The following is a 24,087-nucleotide window of genomic DNA, read 5'->3' on the forward strand; positions in this document are numbered from 1 at the left end:
TGGACATAACTTACAATAAGAGGCCCACTCCAACCCCTGAAAAACAGCCTCATACCATTATCCCTCCTCCACCAAACTTCACAGTTGGCACAGTGCAGTCAGATAGATAAAGTTTTCCAAGCATCTGTCACACCCAGACTCATCCATCTGACTGCCAAACAGAGAAGCGTGATTCATCACTCCACAGGACACATTTCCGCTGCTCCACAAACCAGGGGCAACACCACTCCATCCTGCGCTAGGAATTGGACTTTGTGATGTGAGGCTTGGATGCAGCTGCTTTGCCATGGAAACCTACTCCATGAAGCTCCCACTGCATTTTTGTGCTTACATTAATGCCAGTGAAAGTTCAGAACTCTTCAGTTATGGAATCAGCAGTGCATTGGCAGCAATTACGCTGTAGCAGTCGTTGACCCCACCCTGTGAATTAACATGGTTTTCTATTGATAGCAGAGTTGCCGTTGTTCTGAAACACTTCCACTTTCAGATAGTACCGCTTAAAGTTGGCTGTGGAATATCCAGCACCAAAAAAAAGAGTAGCAAAAGTGAGCTGTAAACAACCAACTGTTCATTAAGTGTATTTAAAGATCTGTGTATTTTAGCTCTTCGGGAGGAAACAGACTTTTCAGCATTTAATAACTTCACACATTCTTAAATTTGTCTACAATTTTGCATGTTTTTGTACCAGTAACACATCTATATCATACTTTATTCTTCTGAAGCAGCGGTGCTAACAAATGCATCAATGTAAAGAAAATGATCCAGAAATGAAAAGAATTGTTTATTTTTACTAGAGTGAGTGGTGTGTCAGTACAGTTATGTTTTAAAGGGGACATATTATGCAAAATACACTTTTTCAGGCTTTGCTAACAAAAATATGTGCCCCTGGCCTGTCCCCAGTTCCCTCAAATACCAGAAAAATCCATTCCCTTCCACCCTCTCTTTCTCCACCTATCAGAAAATGTGTGCTGAAACAAGCTGTTCTAAGATTTTACCCTCATGATGTCACATGGGGAATAAGCACCCACCCCCAGGTTGGGTTGGCCCTCCCCACTTAGAAGAAAGGTCCACACTCCTCTCCTGATCTTCCTCTCTTCTGACAGCTGAAATGCTGGATATCTCAGTGTGTCATCAGGAGTGCCACATCTATTTCCTGATAGGGGTGTGGTCAGGGGCGGAGTCAGAAAGCTAATTACCATTTAATGACACAGAAAGGCTCGTTCTGAGAGGGGTTGAAACAGAGAGGTTTTTAGACATGCAAAAATCCTGTACAAGTGTTTTTACATCACAAAACTTCACAGGCATGTTTTGGGGATGTCTGAGACCAATATAAACTTCTCTTAAAAGAGCAAAATATGTCCCCTTTAATTCATGCAAAATTAATGGTTCGGCTGCAAAAGCAATAACAAAAAAAAAACTCAGTATTTCCACAGTGAAGTGAGCTGAATATCACTTAGGGCCAAAGTATAACAATCTAATTTAATAGTAAGAAAGTTGATGAAATGAAATGTCAGTCTGCAGAGAAGTTTTTCCTCTGGGTAATTTCAAAAAGGATCAACAGAAGCTATTTTTGTTGTTTTCTGTCTGTTACACAAGTATAATTCACTGCTTTAAGTGGTACAGGAAGACAGACAACCCAACATACACACATTTAAAGTGGACTCTGCTCAATACAAAGCTTGCCTTTACAGAAGTGCTTCAAACTCTGAAGACAGACAGTAAGCATCAGGGAAAGAACGACCAGCCAGTTTCCACTTGAATGCAGGATTGTCATGAGGAACACCTTTGTGTCTTTGTATGGTGTACTCTCAGTCTTAGTATTGTCCTTTGCTTCTTTATGTGCCGGAGTCAAACATTCCTGTTGTATAAAGTCCATGCTGCTAGCTGTGTTAGCTGTCGTACCAGTCCAGGAAGAGAAGGGAGAAAGAGCACATGACAAGAAAGAACAGGATCCAAACCCGGAAGCCAGCGTTGTTTTTGATTGCCTTATGACAGAGGAAAAAAGAAAACATTTTACTGATCAGATTTATTCACATCAACCAAAAGAAGTAAAGTTAAACATGCAGTAGAGGTGTGTTACCTCTCGTATATCCTCGTTGCCTTCTTTGACATTTTCTGTAGCCCCGACCACTAGCTGATGAATATTGTCTATCTCCGTTTCCTGCCATGAAAGTGAGAAAGAGAATTAGTTCAAGAGTTTCTTCAGACTCTGGACATTTAGGCAACCAGGGGGACAAAATAGAGGGTAATCCTCTCACCTGTTGCAGGACTTTCTCAGCAAATATCTCCTGTAGTCGAGAGATCTCTACTACTTTACCTTCAATTTGCCTGCCGGGCACAGGAAGGAAATCATTAAATATCCCATGAAAAAGACATCAAAACAACACCCCTGATGCTTTGTAATTTTCACATCTGTTAAAAGCATATCACTAACTTGTTTTTCAGCCTCCAAGTGCACAGGATGGTTTTTTACATAATTATTGTCTTTCCTCACCTGGCATTTCCTGACATTTAAGTATTTTACTGCCAGGATTCAGCATTGTGTTAATGCTTTCACAGTAGAATGTCCCTGGATTTAACAGGTTCTCTAAAGATAAATTTCATTTTCTCACCACTGATTCCCTGTGAATGAAATTATATCAGTAGCATCCCTGGTAAAAGCAGGAACGCCACAGTTTTAATAAAAAGAGAGAGAGAGATTCAGTGTGACTCACCTGACCTCATCCACCAGGCTGTTCATCTCACTCACCAGCCTCTGGTTCTCCTGTTCAAACTAAACACAAACAAAAATAAAGGATGCCCGTCAGTAATGGTTACGTCACTGCGAGATGTTTTTAACAGTGTTACTAAACATCTGGATATGCAGACATGAAAGTAGAAAGAATGATTGATTTAATTGTGTTGCTTTGTTAGATTTAACTTGACCATATGGGTCTTATTTAGTATTTAAAAAAAAATTTTTCTGTTGTTTGGTGATCTACAAAAATAATGATCTTCCCTTAAAGGGATAGTTTGTGGTTATTTTTCAGAAGAGAAATTTTATGAGGTACAAATCAATGGTAAGTGTATTAGCCTCAGGAGAGTAGTTGGTTAGCATGCCCCCTTCAAGGAGAGAGTGACCAGAGTGCACAGAAACCAGGCTAAATGATGTAGTATCTGGGGCAAATGAATGCTATCTGAAAGTTCTATCACACACATTTAGTACTTTTTCATATATGATACCAGCTTAACTTGCCTCAACCCTACTCAGTTTTGGTACCAGCCACTTAGTTTTCCACTGTAGTGCATACTTTGATAGTACCTCCTTAATGCAAACATGTTGTCATAGCTTGACTGCACAAAACTGCTGTGACATTGAGCACAACAACAATGTAGGACATCAAGGTGATAGAGTACCTCTTTCCCCCTCTGCAGCCAAGTTTTGCTCCTGAGACATTTACAGCAGTGAGATAAACTACTGAAAAGCACAGAGAGTTTAGGAAGTCATCCAGCAGTATGCTACCTTCCATGCTAGCACTCTGGCCAGTCTCATCTTAAAGAGGCTGACCTGGTTCATGTCTCCTGTGGCTTTTATACTTGCTTCTATGCATTCAGGTGTCCAAGTGTGGCTGTATGTTCACAAAGCACATGCACCATACAAATCTACACTAAAAACATGAAATGAAAATTGAATGATGATGCAACACCATCTGGATCTCCTCAGGAGAAAGCTCGTCCTCTACTCGGCCTTCCTCCCACAGGTTGACTGGGTTGTCCATGACCTCCGATAAACTCTTCTCTACAGAAGAGGAAACAGACAACATAAAATGTCTTCATGCAACTCCAAAAATACTATTCTACCTTTCTCTTTCCTCACCTGTACCACTCATTTGACAGCAGATTTTCATTTTGAAAGTAAAAATATAATCCAGTTTGGTTTTTGTTTGGATGAAGAGGGAATATTCTTGAAATAATGAAGCAGGGAGTGGCCACAATGTTAAGGCCACATTATCATCAGATATTACTCATCTCCCATCTTGTTTGAGCACTGAGTGGTGCATATTAAAAAAGACTCATCAAATGAAGATGAGAGAGACAAGGGCCTTCTTACATGTTATTGTTGTCTGAGTGGTTCAGTTGTAAAACAACAAAACAGCAAAGCTAATGTGCTGCTACAGACTTACCTATCATGAGCTCTTTTTTATGGTGACTATCCTTGTGGAGAAACACGTTCCCTTCGCACACATTTAAGCATGAGCTACTCAGCTTCAGGACTTTTGTTTTCTAGATGTCACCTCTATAGGTTTTGTTTTGTGCTCTGTTCTTAGGTTGCCATAAAAAATTCAATAAAAATGACATTTAAAAAGTTCTGAAAAAATCATTAACCTGAGTTCTAAGATTGCATTAGGTTGCAGAAATACAACTTTTTGTCTTCTATACTCACCACTCTCTATTAATCACAGTATTCAAATAAAAGGTTTCAAATTTGACTGCAAAAAATGCTTTCCACTGCCTTTAGACACATACAGAAGGGGAAGGAGTTTTTTTGTATTCAGTGTAAATGTTATTCAATGTAAAATGGATAATACAGAGGCTATAAGAACACCATTAATCCTCTATGCAGTTCAGACTGCATAACCATGAGTATAAAACATGATTTTCATCAAAGGTATTCTGGAAAATAAGTAATGTTTAACATTTTAATAATCCATTGTTGACTGTCAGAATGACAGCAAATAGCCACTTTAAGGCACAGAAGAGCTAATGCGGTCATAAGATTACTTGGTAAATGTATGAGTATTGCAAAATTTTGATGAACAAATGCAAAAATCACAACTTTAATTACATGTTAAAATTCATTTTTTTTGCTTTTTTTTAGTTTGCATTGACAGTGTGAAGTAATTCATAGCAGTTTTATTATCTGGGAATCAAATAAATGTAAAGAGATGTTCTTTAAAATTTTGACTTTAAGGATTCAATGTTTCATGACAATGACTGTCAATAAGTGGATATTTGTGCAGGTTGAGATCTAAATGAGCAGTTCTGTGAAGGAACAGATTTTTTCAGTTACCTAATACTGGTATTCAGTAATGATTTATAGTTATAAAATGCATTATTTTCACTATTTTTTTATAAATATCTCACTCATCTGAAGCATCTCATCTCAGAATTTCATGATTATCTAACTTATTTTTTAACAGTTACGCTCTTCTGTTGATTAGGGTTAAGTAACACTGCTCTGTGGTATCTTAGCAATGGTACACAAATAGCACACGATTAATGTGATATGAAACATTTAATGCATTAATTTAGGGCCTAATCTCACTGTGATTAATGTGTTTATTCTGGTAGCCCTACTAAATACACAAGAACAGTGGTTTTCAACCTCTTTTGGGCCATGGCACACCTGAGATCAAGCCAAAATCCACAGGCATACAAAATCATCTATAAAAACATGTTACAGAGCTTAAATTTGTTCAACAGTTGTAGTGATTACTTATGGTTGTTCAGATTCCAATGGCACACCTAGACTTGTCCCACCATTTGAAAAAGACTGCAAAAGAACACGTAGTCCCAGGGATGCCTGTATCTCTTACACACTTACTTACCAGAACTTTCCTCCTTGACTATCTTCTCCTCTGTAGGTTCCACCTCTGGTGTTTTTTCCACCCGACTGTGGTGCTCTGGTGCCAGTCTGGACCTGAAACCATGAAGCATAATATCTGTTGAATAAAAAGTCTCTAAAATTATATTGTTCTGGGGTGAGACTAAAGTTGCATTCACACCGCAGGCCAAAGTGACCTGATTTGCCTTTCTACACCTGAGACTTTTTTTAAAAATGTCAAATTATGTCACATGGGATCAGATCTTTTCAAATCAGATACGTATATGTGGACCACCTGAAGTGAGTACAGGAGTCTTATATCAAAAAGTCATATGAAAAGTAGGACATTAAAGCTTGCAGTGTGAACATGCTCCAGTTTTGTGGAGGAAGTGAAGGTTAATCCTGCAGACACTCACAGTCTCTTCTTGTCCACCATCCTCTTGACTCTTATTGCTCTCTGCTCTGAGTACAGCTTACACACTCCTGTAGAACAATCAAAACACACGACATTACCATGCCAGTCTTCTGACGGGGACAAGAAATAAGGTGTGTGCTGCATGAACGGCTATTAGCTGCATAATCTCACCTTTCAGGTACATTTCTATGAGGTCCAGCACAGCTCCCCTGTGCTCCTTCACCTGTAGTGATGTCACCTGCTTCTCTGCTGTAAATATTCACTCATTAAAAGACAAATGGTACACACAAATCAAATTCCTCTAAGTTCCATCTTAATGCTATGAAGTCAGCACAGTTCAAAGCTGGGTTTAAACATTAAAGTTTCAGAATGGCATCCTAAATGTATCCTGCATAATGCAAGAACAAATCTAGTAGTGCCTGAAAGCTTTTCTAGGTTTGCTTTAAGAGAAAAACAGACAGACACCTTCACTGCGTAGCTGCTTGATAGCCTCAGAACATGTCCTCATGAAGATCTGAGCATCCTGGTCAATCTGGTCTCGCTCGTTGTCTGTCATACGAGTAAGATCTGATGAGATGAGACTGAAACACAAAACCATTCACAGTTATTGTGCTAACATTTTAGTTGAAGTTTAAACAAAGTGCAATAATTATCACAAGAGCCCTGTATATTGATAGTTGCTGAGATGTTCCTTCATACATTTTACACTTTATGTGCTCAACACATGTATACTACTAGGGATTACATAGAGCTGAGCCTTCCAGATTCATCTGGGCCCTCTGTCCTTTGTGGCAAAACTGACAATGTGAGGAAACTCAAAAATATAAGGAGAAAAAGGAAACAGACATTGACATGATAATGGCTCAAACATTCAGCAGGACTTTATTATTAACAGATGTGTAGCTGTGGCTCCCTCTAGTGGACATCAACGCTCCACTTCTGGTGTCCATGACAAAGTGAATTTCAGTTGACAAAATGGGGTTTTGAAGGAACTTGAGCATCTTGAATCAAGTTCCAAAGTTTGTGCCTCAATGAACTGATTTTAACACAGACTGACATGAATAGTACTGCCCTTTTAGATCAGCTCAACAGCTGTAAAATTGACACAAAAAAATCAGTGTGAGTGTTAAATTTTACTGTTAAAAGAAAGCCATATAATATTTTGGTATCATAAAATGATAAAATTCACACTTGATTTGAACAGGAGCAAAGAGATAGGACATACTGCTTTGTTCACAAGGTGGGTCAATATCAACCCAAACCAGAAGGACCTCAAAGGAGCCTTATGGTTTAGTGACATGAATGCTCAAATTAATTAAGGTCCATAATTAGTGCACTAATTTTTGGCTAACCACTGTGGTAAGCCCTATACATAAGGCCGGTATGTCACTAAGTGACTGAGTGGGTAACTGAGTGAGTGTCATTACTTTCAGAGCCGTACAGAGTTGCGTTAATGGAGGAGTTGCGGCATCTAATGGCGGTTGATAGAGCGTAGTGGACCTCCATTGACGCCCTGCTCTGTTATCCTTTCAAAGCAAATGGATTTGCCAGACTCCATGTCTATCATCAGGTAAATCTTAAAATTAAGCTCCAATCCACAACCTTGGTGCCAGACATTGTTCAAAACAATCACTGTCAGTTGAGGACAACAAGGCGCTAGCGACAGCCAGGGTTTAGTTCTATTCAAAGCCGTTTCCACTGGCTGCCTCTGTGCGGTGATTACCTCGGATGTAGCTGTTGCATAGCGTCAGTTTTACTACACCTGGACCATGTTTCTGTATGAAATACAGAATCAAAACAACACTAAAAGCTTCTCATGATGGGAAAGATGTATTCGTTCTTCTGTCTACCTGCTTCAGCATTACTTTGTGATAGTCATGGGGGCAAGGGTTAGCTGTAGTGGAGGTCCTATATGCTCCATCAAACACTGACATAACCATAACTGTATGGCTCTGAAAGTACAGTCACTCACTTAGTTAAGCAGTCAGTCAGTCACTCAGTGACATACAGACCCATGTGTAGTGCTGACCTCGGTGGACAGTCTAAAATAAGTGCACTAATTATTGACCTTGAGTAATCGCAATCAACTCAATTAATCTGGACACCTCTAAAATAAACTCAAAAAATACAAAATGGTCTGTAGAATTAATGAATAGCTGTGATGGATAATCATGGTTTTAGTTTTGATCAAAATAAATGTGAGAAACACTCTGGCTAAAACTGTGCAGCCCTATTGTTTGGTAAATGGCCTTACGAACTTCAACTTCTGGTAGAAAGACTCCTCAACTGAAAAAAAACAAACAAAAAGTGAGCCGCAGAAGTAAACAGACATGAGCAACATGTTTCTACTTGACTTGGAAATGTCATGTGGCGGGGTCAGGGGTTGGAGTTAAACATTATGAGGAATGTGCAGCCGCTAGGAGAGAACAATCGTGGTCCAAAACATGAATGAGATACAGCAACAGAATGGCAGCTCTCAGCGCCAGTTCCCACTTCTTTCATGTAACATCCTGTTTCCACAAATTTAATTCCATGCCTTTCATGGCTGCTCTGTACTGGTTGACACATCATGTTAGAACTATAAAAATGAGGCTTTCTTTGGCTTTTAAAACAGCTGTAAACATTTGAGGTAACATAGGTATGCAGAAAACAAAATAAATTTCATAGGAGCAGTCATTTTTAAATTAATTTCTACATTTTGGTGTGTCATTTCTGCAGATTGTCCCTTTAAAGTGTCCTTACTGGTTAAAATCTTTCTTTGGCTGGAAGGAGAAGGCTGATAAGAAAACTAGAAGACAGGAACTGCTGGAGACTTGCACTCAAATCCCTGATAGCCTCTTGATGGATTTTCCCACCACTAAATACGCCTGTGCTCCACCTACCTACATCGTAATGTTAATGTGTTCTGTTGAGACTTTATCAACAACAGGCTGCTCCACACACCCACACCTACCAAACACAGTGGGAGGAAGGCCTGGATTAGTCCCAGGGCGTGATTTGTTCTTCACTTGGTTGCAGCTCAATTATTCCAGACAATTAGACTGGAGCCTGCCGCTGCGGACCACCCTACTCGCTGCTGACCCCGTGCCAGTACACAGGCCCTGCAGCACATACTGCAGACGTATCCGAGTGGACGTTGAAGAAGCCCTGACTCATGTCCTTCTGTGAGTTTTGTCAGAATCAAAGTGTTGTCTCTACCCTGCAGCCTTGAAGGGTTTCGCGTCTGCTTTTTGTTGACTACGGAGGATTACTGCCACTGTTTGGAGAGGCTTACCTTCCGGCGCTCACATAATCTTTCCTGTGTTGTAGCAGAAAGTCTTTGAGCTTGGTGATGTTTGTGATCTGCCAAGGAAAAAGAGAGAAGAAGCATTACTTGACTGCATGTCAATGAGTCTCTTGAAATGCTATGCCTCAGTTGCTCCTTTAAATATGTCGACCATGTCAACACGGCTTAATGAGAGGTTTTTTTAAACGTGTACCAGGAAACTATTTTCTCCAGACGACTTTTAGCCAGAGCCAGAGCAAATGTATAATTTTGTATTTATTGGATGTGACAGGCGACCAGTGTCTGTCTATCTCCGTGAATGCTCAATATTTGCTTTTGACAATTCATCAAGTCACGGAAATACAAAAAACAAACATGCAATTTCCTCGTCAAACAGCTCTCATAAATAAAAACCATGAGCGTCTGCAGACAGGGCACTGACAGAGCCATCTCTAATAAGCTCTAATTCATGATGTGTTGCTATTTATCTCAAAGAAAATGCCCATGTGAGTGTGCAAAGGGAAACTAGAGGAAACTCTGTTAAATCCAATATTTGCTCGTGTAATTCGGTCAAATATAAAGAAAAAAACAAATTGCTACCCTGTGCTCAGAGCTGTGCTGGCAGGGTGAGAGTAGGTGTGAATACAGCAAGCTCTGTGAGATCCAGGAGAAGACAGAAGTGAGACAAGCTGAGGATTGAAAAATGACACAATGAGTGTGACTGTGACAGTGACCTCAGAGCGTGGGAGATTATTTTGATAGCAAAACCACGCTGTCTTTGGCTCTAGCTTTCTCACTCTAACAACCTCAATTATCAAATTGCCCTGTCTGTGAGGGGTAACCAGGCACCAGCCGTCTAATAATGTCTCTAAACATTCAGTCTCAGTGTCACAGCGGCCCGAGGTGCTATTTCATTTCAGCTGACTCCTGAAAAATGAAAAGTTTTTCAAAGCAGAGAGAAGGTGTCAAGACAAACGGAGCAGAGTGATTTGTTTGAAACCAAAAGCTCCTTTTTTGGTTTAAAGGGCTATTCCAAAACGTCTGACGCTGCTATGGGAAGCTAAACTCACTGCAAGGGTTGTTAAAGCAAGCCGACCCCTGTAATAATACAATTATTAGAGGTCAAGAGTTAATTGTTGTTCAGAGCTGTTGAGCTTAGAGGGGGTTTATGGGAGAAAAGAACCTTTCTTTATGGTTTTAAGTCTTTCTAAATATTGTCCATGTTGTCGAGTCTCAGTCACTGAGGGAGCTTTAAAGAGAGCTCCTGGAGGACTGATAAGACTTCCCAAAACTACAACCATAAAACAAACTACTTTTTTATGCTCTGGGAGACTGTGCAGGTTGGAAAGAAGACTTTGTGATGGGAGAGAAATAGAGGGTGTTTTTTTCCTCATTATATTGACCAGTAAATTTGCACCATTTGATCTGCAGGTAGCTCATAGCTAAATGACAGCCTCAAATTTGTGATGCACACTATTGCTGATGTGCTTATACTTACAAATTTATCTAAGTGGTCTTGATATTGATACCAATATATAATTATGGTTCAGACCTAGAACATCGGTCCTTAAAACACACTTAAAAGTTTAAAGATGAACGAATAAAGAAACTTTAGGTCTTAAAAAATCACACTCTAGAGCTGTGGTTCTCAACTGGTGGGTCGGACCCAAAAGTGGGTCACAGGGCTGTTCTCAGTGTCACAATAGAAAATATATAGCAAAATATCAAGGAATTCCAAGGCGGATGTGCATTCATACATTTTACTCTGAGAAAATTCTTGTTATTTCCTTGACATCTTGACTTTTTTATTCTGTTATCTTGGACATAAGTATCTTAAAGAAAGTCGGTTTGGCTATGAAAATGTTTTAATTGCTTAAGACCTTCAAAAAAAAAACAAAAAACAAAGTGAACGTTACAATGGCAAAACAAAGTAAAATAAAATGCTTGTGTGCATGTCCTTCCAAAGTTTTGTCAAGTCTTTGTTCAGTGTAACAATTTGTTCCATCTAAGGTCCAAAATGCTACATTTTTCATAAAATTAAGTTTAGTGGTTGAAAAATCTGGGAAATTAGGGTTGCCATTTCCCATCACAGAGGTGGTGGTGGCTCCTATGGCGGGATCAGTTGAGAGCTTCTGCTCCAGAGTTTAAGGACTGAGGATGAACAAAAATAAGACTCCAGCTGAAGTAGGTCTGTTGATTTTGACTAAAACTTCACAAACTTGTTTGTGCATACAGTTTAACACCAACACTGACTAGTATTTACAGTACTAGTTTTAAATATGGACAGAAATGGTCATATCTGCTGATGCCACGCTGATAATATTGTGCATCTCTATTTCAAATGGTGTATCATCCGTGCACTCAGACTTCCATCCATGGGTAACACATCCTCATGCAGTGAGAAAGCTTTGCTTTTTTCATTTTTTTTTCTTAAATGTTAGACCAAAAAAAAAAAGCAAAAAGCAAGTGTTTTGTTCAGATCCATTGGTAAGTCAGGCTTCAAAGATAGGAGCCCTTTACATGTAGATGAGTGACATGCCCGTAACATTACAAAAAATATAAATGGTGGAGTTCAGCTGTGTTGCTCATGTGTGTGTCATATTAAAGATGGCAACTCAAAAAATACATTTGAACGTTTGAAGAAGAGCATGATGGCTCTAAATGTCACTTGTTGCTTAATAAATCTTTTAACATAAAGTTTGTGGATCACCATGCTTCTTTATGCTACTTCATTTTGGATCCAGCCCCTAGCAAGGGATGTGCCTCTTCATTTGATTGATTTCCTCCTTTAAAAGTTATGTTTATAAAAACTGTTCAGGGAAAAATAGGACATTTATGACACAGTCCTTGAAACCTGTTTTTTTTTTTTTTTTAATTATCTGATAACATTTCAAACAATAACTTTACCCAATAAGACATAATCTTAGTATGGGCTGCTGCAGCTTAGTCAGTGGAGCTGATATTTCATATTTATAGCTCTTAAAGTTCTCAATACACTGGATGTGGGTCTGGCTTTTCTCTGTGACAGTTTTAGTCCGTACCATCCCCTTTCTTTTTTTTACATTTTCTGTCTCTTCTCAGAAAAATAATCTTTGAAAATGTTTTAAATACCTACTCTCAAAGTGTTCTGTTGAATCCCTCTGTAAATATTTATCTCTGTGTTGGAAGAAGTTAAAAAGTAGGCTATCCCTGACACTCAGTGTTTTAGATGTGGCTGATTGTCATGATGTGATCTTTTCAAGCCTTTGACTCCACTATCTCAGATCTGCTGGTAAAATTGAACTATATAGCAGCACAAACCACCATGAAGCACATTTCAGTGTTATGGCAGCTCACAAAGTGGAAAATATAACCTCTCATGTGGCATGACTAATTTATCTTTCAGTTTAAATTATATTTTCTGCTCGCAATTAGTGCTTGGCTGCAGCCTTTTATTTATGTACAAACTGTTTTCCTGCAGAGTTGGTGCTGCACCTTTCTCACCAGCAGGCAGCGCTACATCCACAGCAAACAAGCATGCATAAATGAAGAGGTGTGTGTGTTGTGTGGGTGTTGGGGAGTGTCAAGAGTGCTGCTCTGGGGGTTGAGCTGTCTCCTGTGTGTATACATTGGAGCTCAGATTCCCAGCACAACCTCGAGGGTTTGCAGGGGGTCAGTGGGATCAATTGCTCTTGTAACTTAAGACCCTAAAGAGCAAGTAATTCCTCAACAATGAGGAAGGGGGTGGCCTTGTGCATGCAGCTCAGCGTATGTATACACCTATGTGTGTGTAGCATTATGTGTGTATATGTGCAGTCTGTAGGTGTGTGTGAGGCAGAGCTCGCAGCGAAAAGGCAGAAGGAGACAGTCTGCCGGGCTACATCTAATCTCGTCATCATCAAAGACCCCCACTTTACCTCCTCACTTTCTCCGTCCCCCCTGCTCCCCTCCAGCCCAGGCTGAGCCCAAACAAACCATCAGGGGGGATTATTATGAGGAAGAAAAGAGAAAAGGGCTTAGCCAGCAGATTTCTAAAGAGCTTGGATGGCTCTTTGTTTTGTTAAATCCAGGTAACTGACAGAATTTGATGATGACTGCCCTGCTTTGATTTAAGTCCCTGACTGTGTGTCCTGACCCCGGGCGATCCACACTGACGCCACGCTGGCCTGTGTTTAGGTATGGGGCTCTGATACAGAGAGGATGCTTCAGCGAAGGAGACTCCGCCGCATGTTGATTCTATTATCATGTTTATTTCGGATTCTCTAATAAGTTTAGTCTTTGGATATTTGCAGTCAGAACATTTCATTCAGTACTGTCAACAACAAACAAAAAAGCTTTTAAAAAACACTTTTACGTCTATTTCTGAACAGTCCTTGACGTCTTCTGTGAATTATGGGTCAAGGTTTTATTATTGAATAAGCAGCTCATGAATAGCGTCTCGTGTTTTTTCATTTTTGATCATGCAAGAATACTAAATGTTGGCTTACAGAAACAAACACTGATGCCCATCAGTGCTTAGATAGACGACTGAAACAGTATGAGTGCTATTGTGCTCTAACACTCTAACATCTATATTTTATCTGCAATTTAACAAAGTACTGTGGATTATTTAAGTTCCTTGACGATCACAAGCTAAGATCTAACATAAATTAAAAAAAGAGACCAAATTTGCTTCCTGTTTTTGGACAAATTACCATTTGAAACTACACTGCAGCATTTTAGAGCATCTAAATACAGTTTAATAATCAATTATAAAATAAACATCTTCAAAAATAAAATAAAGACAGAGAGAATATTAAAGAGCATGTGCGACTTGTCACCAGCAGATCTGAATGGAACACAGTGACGTGTGTGACTCCTGCAATATCTTTTTTAAATTATTATTTCTTTTCTGTAGAGGCGCAAATGGCCTTGTGGTTTAAGGGGCACCCCATGTATGCAGGCAGCCTGGGATCGGGTCTGCTGGCCTGTGGCTACTTTCCTGCATGCCCCCCCCTCCTTAAATCTGCCATGAAAATATTAAAGGTAGAAACATTTCAATAATTATCTTTGCTTTGTGGTTCAAGTGAGCAAGAAATTAGAGATATAACTGGTTTTAATGGTTGCAGCAAAGATCTTTTATATGCATAATAACTGCATTTGTATAATACAAATATATGCAAGTAAAATATACCAAAATAACCATTAACTATTATATTTATTGAATTATTAAAACAGTTTAAATGGCTTTATATCTGAGTTAAGCTGATTCAATTAACATTAATTTCTGCATCTGCATGATAAAAGCTATGTTTCATTTGTTAAATCAAAAGTAACCATAATGGTAAAATTGAGAATATCTCACAGTTTGTGACAATTTGGCGCTGTGGCAGTGAGAATAAAATCAAAGATGCTCATCCCTGACCTATGCAATGACTGATTTAGTAACCTACAGCATGTATGCGTTTCAGTGTCAGATATACCTTCACACTGCATGGATAAGTTTAACAGAGAGCTGCAATGTCAAGTCTATTTACAGAATATTAATTTAATTTTTATTAAGTAAAGTAAGCTATGTGTGCATTCAAGTAAATCTAAACTTAAAACAAAAAGTAAGGAAATTTGTGTTTGGTACATAATTTCTTTGTTGTAGCAATGCTTCTTGGTAATAAATCTTATACCGTTAGAAAGCCTGTTTATTACCCTTTTAAATGATGCCACATTTGTAAGGATCATGCATTTGGGGGATGAACAGCAGAGCTGAGTATGTGGGTTGCGCCCACGAAAAATGTGCTAAATCTCTGCCAGTGCTGAACAGCTTATTTTGCTGTTGCTATTGACTCTTGTTTTGAGCTTCTGGTACCCCCAGGTGCTGTCAGCACCTGTGAGCATGGGCCCTGCTACAGTGGTCAGTAGATGTCTGCTTCAAGAATCGGCATGCCACGTTTGACTGATCTGGATAGGGCCTGTCGGTTGGGCAACTTCAAGCTGGTGTTCTGCAAAACCAAGTTGTGGCATTGTTTGGAGTGAACCCTAGTACCATCTCCAAACTGAAGGCCAAATTCAGTATAACGGGGAATGTCAGAGGCAGGGCGTCCCAAGAAGACAACACCCCAAGAATACTGTTTTCTCACCCTGTCAGCAAGAACTCTATCCTCCAAGATGACAACACTTGCCCCCACAGAGCGGGGTTTATCAGAGACTACCTCCAGAATTTGGGAGTGGAGAGGATGGAATGGCCTGCCAGCAGTCCTGACTTAACCCCATTGAACACTTGTGGGATCAGCTTGGGCATGCTGTTCATGCCAGAGTGACCAACACAACCATGTTGGCTGACTTGCGACAAATGCTGGTTGAAGAATGGGAGTGTGTGACCAGGCTGGTGACCAGCATGAGGAGGAGGAGCCAAGCTGTTGTGTCTGTGTATGGTTCTTCCACACGCTACTGAGGCTTCTGTTTGTTAAATAAATAAAATGTTAAATTGTCAATATGTCTTGTTTCTTCAAACTTCAATCATCCAATCCACCAAACACCAAACAAGAGTCAATGTCAGAATCAGCTGTTTGGCATTGGCAGAGAAGATTTGGCACATTTTTCATGGGCGCAACCCACATACTCAGCTCTGCTGCTCATCCCACAAATGCATGATCCTTACAAATGTGGCACCATTTAAAAGGGAAATAAACAGGCTTTCCAATGGCATAAGATTTATTACCAAGAAGATTTGTTACAACAAAGAAAAAATGTACCAAACACAAATTGCCTTACTTTTTGTTTTAAGTTTATATATCAAGTGATAAATTTCAGATTTTCTTTAGTTAGCCTATTCCTAGGGCTGGACAATATGGATAAGAACTAAATCTTTTCACATCAAACTTGATTTACGATTTGAATAGACTTTTTTTATTTTCCAAATGAAAAAGAAAGTACTTAGACAGGGTTCTTTTATTATTCTCAACAATTTGTAACCAAATTGAACTGAATTATCCATTACAGGTGAAAGTGGGAGCTGTAAGCTTTGAATTCAAAAGTGCACTATGGAGATTTATTCACATGAACACTCAGGCTATGAACTATTTTTTATCTTCTTAATAAGAGAGTAATGCTGATGTCTCTTCATGACCTATGCAATTACACAAGACCATCAGAACATTATAGATTATCTCTGTATTCGTATTTGAATGCTTATCATCTCTGCCGCAGAATCAGTATCAGGGAACCCCCCCCCCCCCAAAAAAAACAAAAAACCTACATTTAATTTCAGTTTGTAGCAATATGTAAAAAAAATTGATCATTTTGTTCATGGGGTTGCCAGAAGTAACTTAAAATCAAAGTTTCTAATAATAGCTTTTACTTATGGTATTGCTATAAAAGTTTAAAGTTTAAAAGGAAATCTAAATTTTTTTTTAAACTTATACTGTTTTGTATTATTTTGAAATGTTGTACTGCCTTGAGCTAAGAGTGATGGACTTCCTGCTTGGATATGGACCTGCTAAACAAGAAACTTTAGGTAGACTGAAGATTATGACATGAACTAACTGTGGAAAAAGGAACTTGACATGGATTGAAATTGAATAAGGGAACAGTAAAAAGTGAAATACTTGAGAACACAAGGTGTAGATGACTTCTGACTTAAGGACTGTCTGTGAGGTTTGAAAGTGAAATGAGACTAAGCAGCAGTGGTGGACTTATTTTACATCACTGTGGCTGCATGGAGACAGCACCAGTTTAATCTGGACTGATGGGGACAATAAAGCCTGTGATTAGAAAATGCATACAATAACTATGGACCGTTAAACCAATTACATTTTAAGAGACTTTGACATTGAACATTAAAGCAGAAAAACAACACTGATGACAGTCAACCAGTTCTTTCTTTCAACTGAAGAGAAAATTTGCATAAGTGAACAGAGAAACATTGGTGATATTATGTGGTCTGGCCCTTAATTCACACTTGCACCAATTTCACAACTGCTAGTTTATAATGGTAAATGATGAGCTGTTTGTTTTTCAAAGCTGCTTCTATTTATTTGTAAGTTAAGCTATATCCAGAAAGAAGAAAACCGAGGCACTATGCTCTAATAACTGTCTTATAAGTACCTAATACACAATTTAAGAATGAATAAAGCCATATAACTTTAGGAATGAAAAAAATAACTATAAACAAATGGAGTAGGCCTGGAAACAGACGTTTTAGCTTTGTAGATTACAAATTGTAATGATCTTGTAGCGCTCAGGCCTCATTAAAAACACAGACACAAACCTTGTTAGGTCTGCAGCTCAGAGGCAGGGAACAGACAAGCCGAGCTTGAGTCTGAAAACAATCCCTCTCTGTTGACCTTCATCTTAAACAATCCCCTTCATCTGCTCTACATGAACGGTGACCACAACAGAAAATAAACAACATGTTTACTGTTAGCTAAACAACATTAGCTGCCTCAGTTTCACTTGATGCATTCAATATAAATGTGAAATGACGATACAGAACAAATACCCCGTGTCTGATTGGACTAACATGTTAATGTAGAACAAAAGGAACAGAGCTCCCTTTTAGCATGATGCCTGAGAACAGGAACAAACATCTGCTGCAGTTTCATGGTTCAGACTCTGCTTTTCAGTGTCAGGGTGAAGTATGCAGCCCGCTGTCATCTGTACGGGAGCATTTCACTGACTGTAAATCACAGTAAGTACAACTGTCTAATGACAAAGCCCAACACATTCTTCAAAAACTGTCACAGCAGCTGTTTCATGTTTGAATGTTAAAGTTAAACCTGTTCTCTCGAGCTCAGCGATACTTTTGTTCTGCTAAAATGATTCATCCTGCAGAGTATCTGCTGCCTGTCTCATGATTTAGGGGTTGACATAAATCACCAAATCAGTATTTCACCACAGTTTCCTCTTTGATTTTCATGAATCATGCAAAGACATTTTGTTGCACGCAGTGAAACAAAATCAAGATTGTGCTCTGGCCTGACAGCAAATACCTCAGAATTCAATTTGCCCGGCTTTTGTGGGAAAACATTGCAGAGATTAGGCCGACTGGTAAAGAGAGCGTTTACCAGCGTGTTCATCTCAGAGTGATCCTGCAAATCACTTCCCTATGGCTGAGTACTGAAGGAGAGCAGCCTGGGCTTTGACAGCTGTGTGCCAGCAGGTTTTGACCTGTGTGCCAACGTGGGGACTGGTTGAGAGAAGATACTGAAAAGAAAAATCTCTTTAAAGGCCTGAAGGATGTTAGAATTGTTCATTTTTATCAATACAGCAGTTTTAATACTGTATAAAATGACAGGTTGCCCATTCCAGGTTTTCATGTGAATTATTTACTGGACTTGTGAATGTTTTCCAATTTTGCTACTTCTTTGACAACGCATTTCACTTCCGAGTTAAAGCCTGTTAAAATAAAAAAGGCACATTGCCACTGTTGTGCATTTTATTCCCTATGTGGTTGGCATTAATGTCAACTCATAAATGTCAACTCTGTACTCCATCTGCTGCAGTGGCTGCACAACAGTATTTTTTAAATGCAACACTATAGCAGTTTTACTTGAAATATGCCATCAGTGGCATCATGAAGCTGTCCTTCAAATATGCCTTTATTTGTTTAACATATCCCTGTCTATTTCATCAGGAAAATATTAACTTTTGAAGCCAAAGTCTTATAAGATTTGAACTGATATAGCCCCACATTTTTTAAAAACATTTTTGCCTGTGAAACTTGATCAATCGTTACTAAAATGAGAATATATGGTCACACTATTTCCATGTGAAAGTTATCAAAGGAAAAACAGCACAGCGTACTTTTAAATGCTGGCTTAGGGCCACACTTTTCAGGGTTTCTAAGAAAACACTGTGAGAAGGAGCCAATTTTGGAATACCAATAGTAAAGGCACAGTGGGGAGCTGAGCACTATTTTCTACACACAATTTACCAATTTTAAAGTGACCCCCTCCATTTAAACTGGAGAAGGGCAGCATGCTGCGGAGAGAGACGAGGTGAGCGGTGAAATGGAGATCACAGTGCCCCAAACCGACCCCTAAGAGGGAAAAGATTCCCCCAGAACACACCCCACCCTGTAAACACTGACCCTCTTATTAGTCAATCAAGCTGCTTTTTCTGCATCGCTTCTAAAGACGCTAGATTTCCTTTCTCATCGAGCCGCTTTGTGAAGGAGGAAAAAAGCCTCACAGGACCACTGTGTGTTTGTCATCTTTGATGTTTCCTTTCTATTTTTGTGGAGCTTCAGTGGGAACTTGGAGAGCTAGGCATGTCTTGAAGGGCACCCACATCTGTTGTGCATTAGGTGCCGGCCGTCAACATTGTTACTGGGGACCTAATTTAATATTTTCTCTGTTTTGATCTTCTACCTTTAATCACTGGCTCTTGGGAGGATCGGCTTTCCCTGAGAAATTGTTCGAGAGCCGAAAGAAAATGTTATTGCAGCATGTTTATGGAATCATACATGTGAAGAGGGGTCTCGTATGAAAAAAATGCTGCACAGAGAGGAATGGCGAGTGGAGTTGTGGGCGAAAACCGCGACATTACTGTAAGCGGTCAGGACATTCCAAACTTGCAATTTCAATTTCTACAAAAGCTGCTTCAACAAGATGCTTTGAGATTACATCTGCAGAGAGAGGGAGACAGCAGTAGGGGGGGAGGAGAGCAGAGGGCAGGCACCACAGGATAGGTTTAGGTTTCTTTGAATCAGCACCACTGATTTTATTAAACCACCATTTCTAATATAAATGTAACAGAACATAACAAAAACCTGGTTGTTGAGGAGCTGCTGGGACTGGGCTCACATTGATCGTTGGAGACATCAGGTACAACTTAAAGTCCCGACTCCCCGAGGGAAACGTAACATGGTTCTTCAAGGTGCCTTTGAAGAGGTTTGTGTTCAAGATATACATGTCAGGCCACGGACTTCAGGCTCTCGAGGCAACAATTATTGAACGGAGCGAGAGATCCTTCTGCTGCATTCATGATGCGTCCGTACATGAATGAAAAACAAAAATCAGGAAATCTTTCACAGTGCCCTCTTCTAATTAAGGCCAGTTTTGCTTCAAATGAGGCTCAAAATGACCCTTTCTTGACAGTATATTTGTGTTAAAGTTCTTACATCTGAATAAAGCCCAGGACATGCTAAAGTTAGCCTTTTCAATAGCAGTTCTAAAATCACAGTTTCTGTACTGCTGACAGTGTAATTGACCAATAGTTGATTGAGTGCCTGTTCTAATTAGTTTGGCAGCTTGAAGTCTTAATCGCATCAGGTAATTTTCCAGGTCAGTTCAAGTCCCTGAATCCAGCTCTGTCAATGTTTTGGGAAAAGTGGCACTCAGACCTGACATTTGGCAAAAAAATATTCTGGGCTCAAATACACTGAGTCTGGCAAGTTGAAATTGGCTTGATGATTTTCCCCCTTTTTAAAACAACTTAGCTTTTGTCTTTCCACTTCTCAAGCAGAGCAGTCATTTATTTTGAGCTTCCCACACTGGGCAGAGTCTGAACATTTCAGTCGTCTAACCTAGGTGCAAGAGAAAATAGAAGCATTTCTCAGAGAGCTATGTAATTTCAGTAGCCTGGATTTCTCTTTTTTTGTACATGAGATGTTATTGTCTAAGTGATTTATCTGCAGAAGTCGACTGGAATGAGTTAAGTTTCTTGTGTCTTTCATTCTTATATTCATGAGAAATTAAAATACAGTACCAAAACATCAACAGCCGCAGCAATGTAATGCTCACATTTTGCTGAAATGTGACAGGTAAGCTGGGCTGTAACAAACTAGCTAGCAAAGTAAAAAAACATACTGACTGGTTTTTATTGTTTACATAAAGGTATACAAACAAGCAACACTATATACAACTAATCACTGACCAAAAACAACAAGAGTGTTGATCTCAGACCATTCCCCATTTTTGACTGTAATCTAAACCCTCTTCCCCGAACCTTGTGACTTTGTAGAGAAAGCATTTAGCTTAAGCCTAACTGAAACAATAATGTAGAAAAACCACAGACAGTAGAAAATATCGGACATCACCTGAGTGGCGTCAGCCATGTGGTAACTGAAGGGGTGTTTTGTGTCGAATCCACAGCAGGTGCCATACTCTGTCTCAAACTGACTTCAGATCAACCTAGTTACATGACAGGCATGGAGCTAAGGCAGGTCTTATGCCTCCTGATTATCAGATTTTTGGTGGCTTGCAGTTTTCATCAGCCATGCCTCTAATTATGATCATAACCTCCTTCAAACTAAAACTTCCTTCCCTGTGCAGTTTATACCCAGAAAGGTATTTATCATTGTGATCAGAATTGTTTTTTCTGCATTGGCTTTAATTTTAAAAAACTGGAGATTTCTGCTTGACAAAAAACACAGACAAAGGTTGTTTTTGTGGCGGTAATGACTATTTGCAAAGGTCCTATGTTTGGAATGGAAAAAAATGCATCCCTCAAAAGCAACATTTTTTGTTTTTCTGTTGAAGAGTTGTAAATAACTGACATATTCACCTCTAAAAAGGAAAGTTCAGGCAAAATGTCTGCTATGATTATTGTTCTGGTTTGAATTGGTGCTCTTAAAATGTGCTTATAAACACAATATAGAGTATAAATGAGAGTTTGTCCTACCCATGATGGTGAAATGGTCCCTTCAAAATCAAAGCTGGAAAGTAACAAGCTACATTTACTCCAAGCGCTTTAATCGAGTAGTGTTTTTGGGGGGCTACTTGTACTTTTCTGAGTACATTTTGAAATCAGTACTTTTACCACCAGTGGCAGTTTAACTCATTAAGAGTCAGTTGTTCTAAGATCAGCCAGCTGTGATTTCAAATCTGGGGGGATTTCTGGGCAGAGTTCTCCATCATGCCCTTGGTCAGAGTGTTTAGTAGGGCTGGGTTCAACAATTCGATTTTCCGATTCAGATTGATTTTTTTGTTTGACTTTTCGATATCAATTCATTTTTTTCAAAGATCTATCTTTTATTACTGATGTTTAAGTCTATGTTGCACTTTATTGTGTTGATTGGTCAAATGTGTTGGTCAATAAAAAGTATTTTCAGGAAACATGTTTGGGGTCAGTTTTTGGTGTGAACTTTAATATTTTAAATATTGGGCCTAGTTAGAAGGTTTCTTATTAATAATTCAACTGAAAGTATAATTTCTGCCATTAGATCTCTAAGACCCCTTGCATATTCAAGCAAAACAGGTGCTGTAGCTGAAATATCCCTCAATGAATCGATATTGAACTGAATCGAATCAAATCGGAAATCGAATCGAATCGGGACCTTGTGAATAAAAATCGAATTGAAATCTGTGGCAATACCCAGCCCTAGTGTTTAGATGTGTTTTATTAGTGTTTAGATGTTTCCCGTTGTATTGTTATTGTTTTTAACTGTAGACACATTTGCACCATGAGTGAAGTTATCCACTGAGTTAGAGTTCCATCTGTGACTTTAGGGGCTCCTAAAGGACACATAGAACATTTTCTTCCTTCCTCATTTAGGCTAACACTTTAAAAATTATAGCCTAACTTTACGTGTTGTGGACCAATATAGACACTTTTAAATCCTTAAATGAAACTCTATATGAGTTTAATTAATGCTGGCAATTTTGCTGTGTATTTTACTTTATTATAGAGGTTGCCTTGAGTTCTCTTATTGTTGTTGCCAATCAGGAAAGATTATTTTTTTACTTTCCAACTCTTCATTAACTACTCAGTACTCGTAGTAAACGTGAAATAAGTTACTTTTTACTTTTACTTGAGTAGATTTAAACTGATACTTGTACTTAGTTAAACTGTAACCAGAGTACTTGTACTTTTAGTTAAGTACAATAGTTGCATATTTTTTCCCACCTCTGTTCATATAAACGTCAAACAAATCTGACTGCTGTCCTCAAAAGACCACCAGACTGGATTTCTAGTAGTTATATTTTGATAGCATCAAGAACACCCTAAATAACAAATTAGAACAAAATTAAAACAGAATCATCACTATTCCATCATTTTTATCCCCTCAGACAATGGATGTTTTTTTTCAAAGAAACTTAAGTTATTTGTCCTCTCTAATGACTAAATTACTGTAGTATTTAGGATCCAGCTGGGATATTGTCCTCATAAGACCAGAACAGTATAAACAAACAGAGCTGACACATGTAACAACAACAAATTAGTTTCTAAAAATAAAGCACTGCCACAGATGTCATATTAGATCTATATGATTGATGGCCAGGATAAATTCATTGGTGTGTTAACAGTTTAATGTTTCATAAGATGACTTGCATCAAACTGTCAATATTGTCAGTGTTTTTTGCAACAGTCTTTCTGTTAGTTAGAAGAATATTAACGCAGTCTTACACTATTTTGATTGCTTAACTCTTATTTAATTAATGCAGTATTCAAGTTACAGGCCTTGCTAACTTTGCCCAGCTGGCACACGCGGTTCCAAACCCAAGTATTGGGTTTCAACTTGACAACTTTAGACATAGAGGGGTGTCTTTACGTGCTAAATACATTCCTAAGCTCACCGCTGCTTTTATAGTGTATAAAGAGTGATAGTTCATTCAAACAGTCAGCATTCATTCAGCTGTCACAGTATGCACAGTCACTTTATGTCGATGCTAGCACAGCTAGCCAAAGTTAGCTTGCGGAAACACTCACCACTTCTTTCGCCTTCGGGGAAAAGCCTCCTTTTGGTCTGCTCCTTTTGAAAATTTCATCTTTTGTAGAGTCAAAGCCTATCCCTATCGCCTTGTTCCTGGTTTTCACTGTCTTAACACTGGCTTTGAAAAGCAGGGTTATATCCACAGCCATGTCTGTGCAGCTGCGGCTCAGGCACCGCTGTAAACAAACTGACACGTCACCAAGTGAGGACGTCAT

The 24,087-nt window shown here is 39.0% G+C and overlaps 1 protein-coding gene across 2 annotated transcripts; it reads right to left on the minus strand.

The window, feature by feature from the left end:
- Positions 1 to 970: 970 nt before the first annotated feature.
- Positions 971 to 24,087, minus strand: stx18 (syntaxin 18). 2 transcript variants are annotated; one of them, XM_041783173.1, is made up of 11 exons: positions 23,869 to 24,087; positions 9,274 to 9,341; positions 6,465 to 6,580; positions 6,171 to 6,248; positions 6,001 to 6,067; positions 5,589 to 5,680; positions 3,687 to 3,778; positions 2,715 to 2,773; positions 2,259 to 2,328; positions 2,081 to 2,161; positions 971 to 1,985 (listed from the first exon to the last, which is right to left on the minus strand). In XM_041783173.1, exons 1-11 carry the CDS (start codon positions 24,085 to 24,087, stop codon positions 1,890 to 1,892), a joined length of 1,038 nt encoding a protein of 345 aa, XP_041639107.1. In that variant the 3' UTR covers positions 971 to 1,889. The 2 variants fall into 2 exon arrangements, with proteins under 2 accessions (XP_041639107.1, XP_041639108.1); XM_041783174.1 differs by having other exon boundaries at positions 8,953 to 9,341; positions 23,869 to 23,946.

The sequence above is a fragment of the Cheilinus undulatus genome, linkage group 3, assembly GCF_018320785.1.
Source record: "Cheilinus undulatus linkage group 3, ASM1832078v1, whole genome shotgun sequence".
In the NCBI taxonomy this organism is placed as follows: domain Eukaryota; kingdom Metazoa; phylum Chordata; class Actinopteri; order Labriformes; family Labridae; genus Cheilinus; species Cheilinus undulatus.

Excerpts from the sequence above, each read along its gene's own strand:
- stx18 (XM_041783173.1), bottom strand. The coding sequence starts at position 24,087 with ATGACGTCCTCACTTGGTGACGTGTCAGTTTGTTTACAGCGGTGCCTG. Across the intron at positions 2,774-3,686 it reads CTCCTGAGGAGATCCAGATG|TTTGAACAGGAGAACCAGAG; the intron begins GTGTTGCATCAT and ends GTTTGTGTTTAG. Across the intron at positions 1,986-2,080 it reads GCAACGAGGATATACGAGAG|GCAATCAAAAACAACGCTGG; the intron begins GTAACACACCTC and ends CTCTGTCATAAG.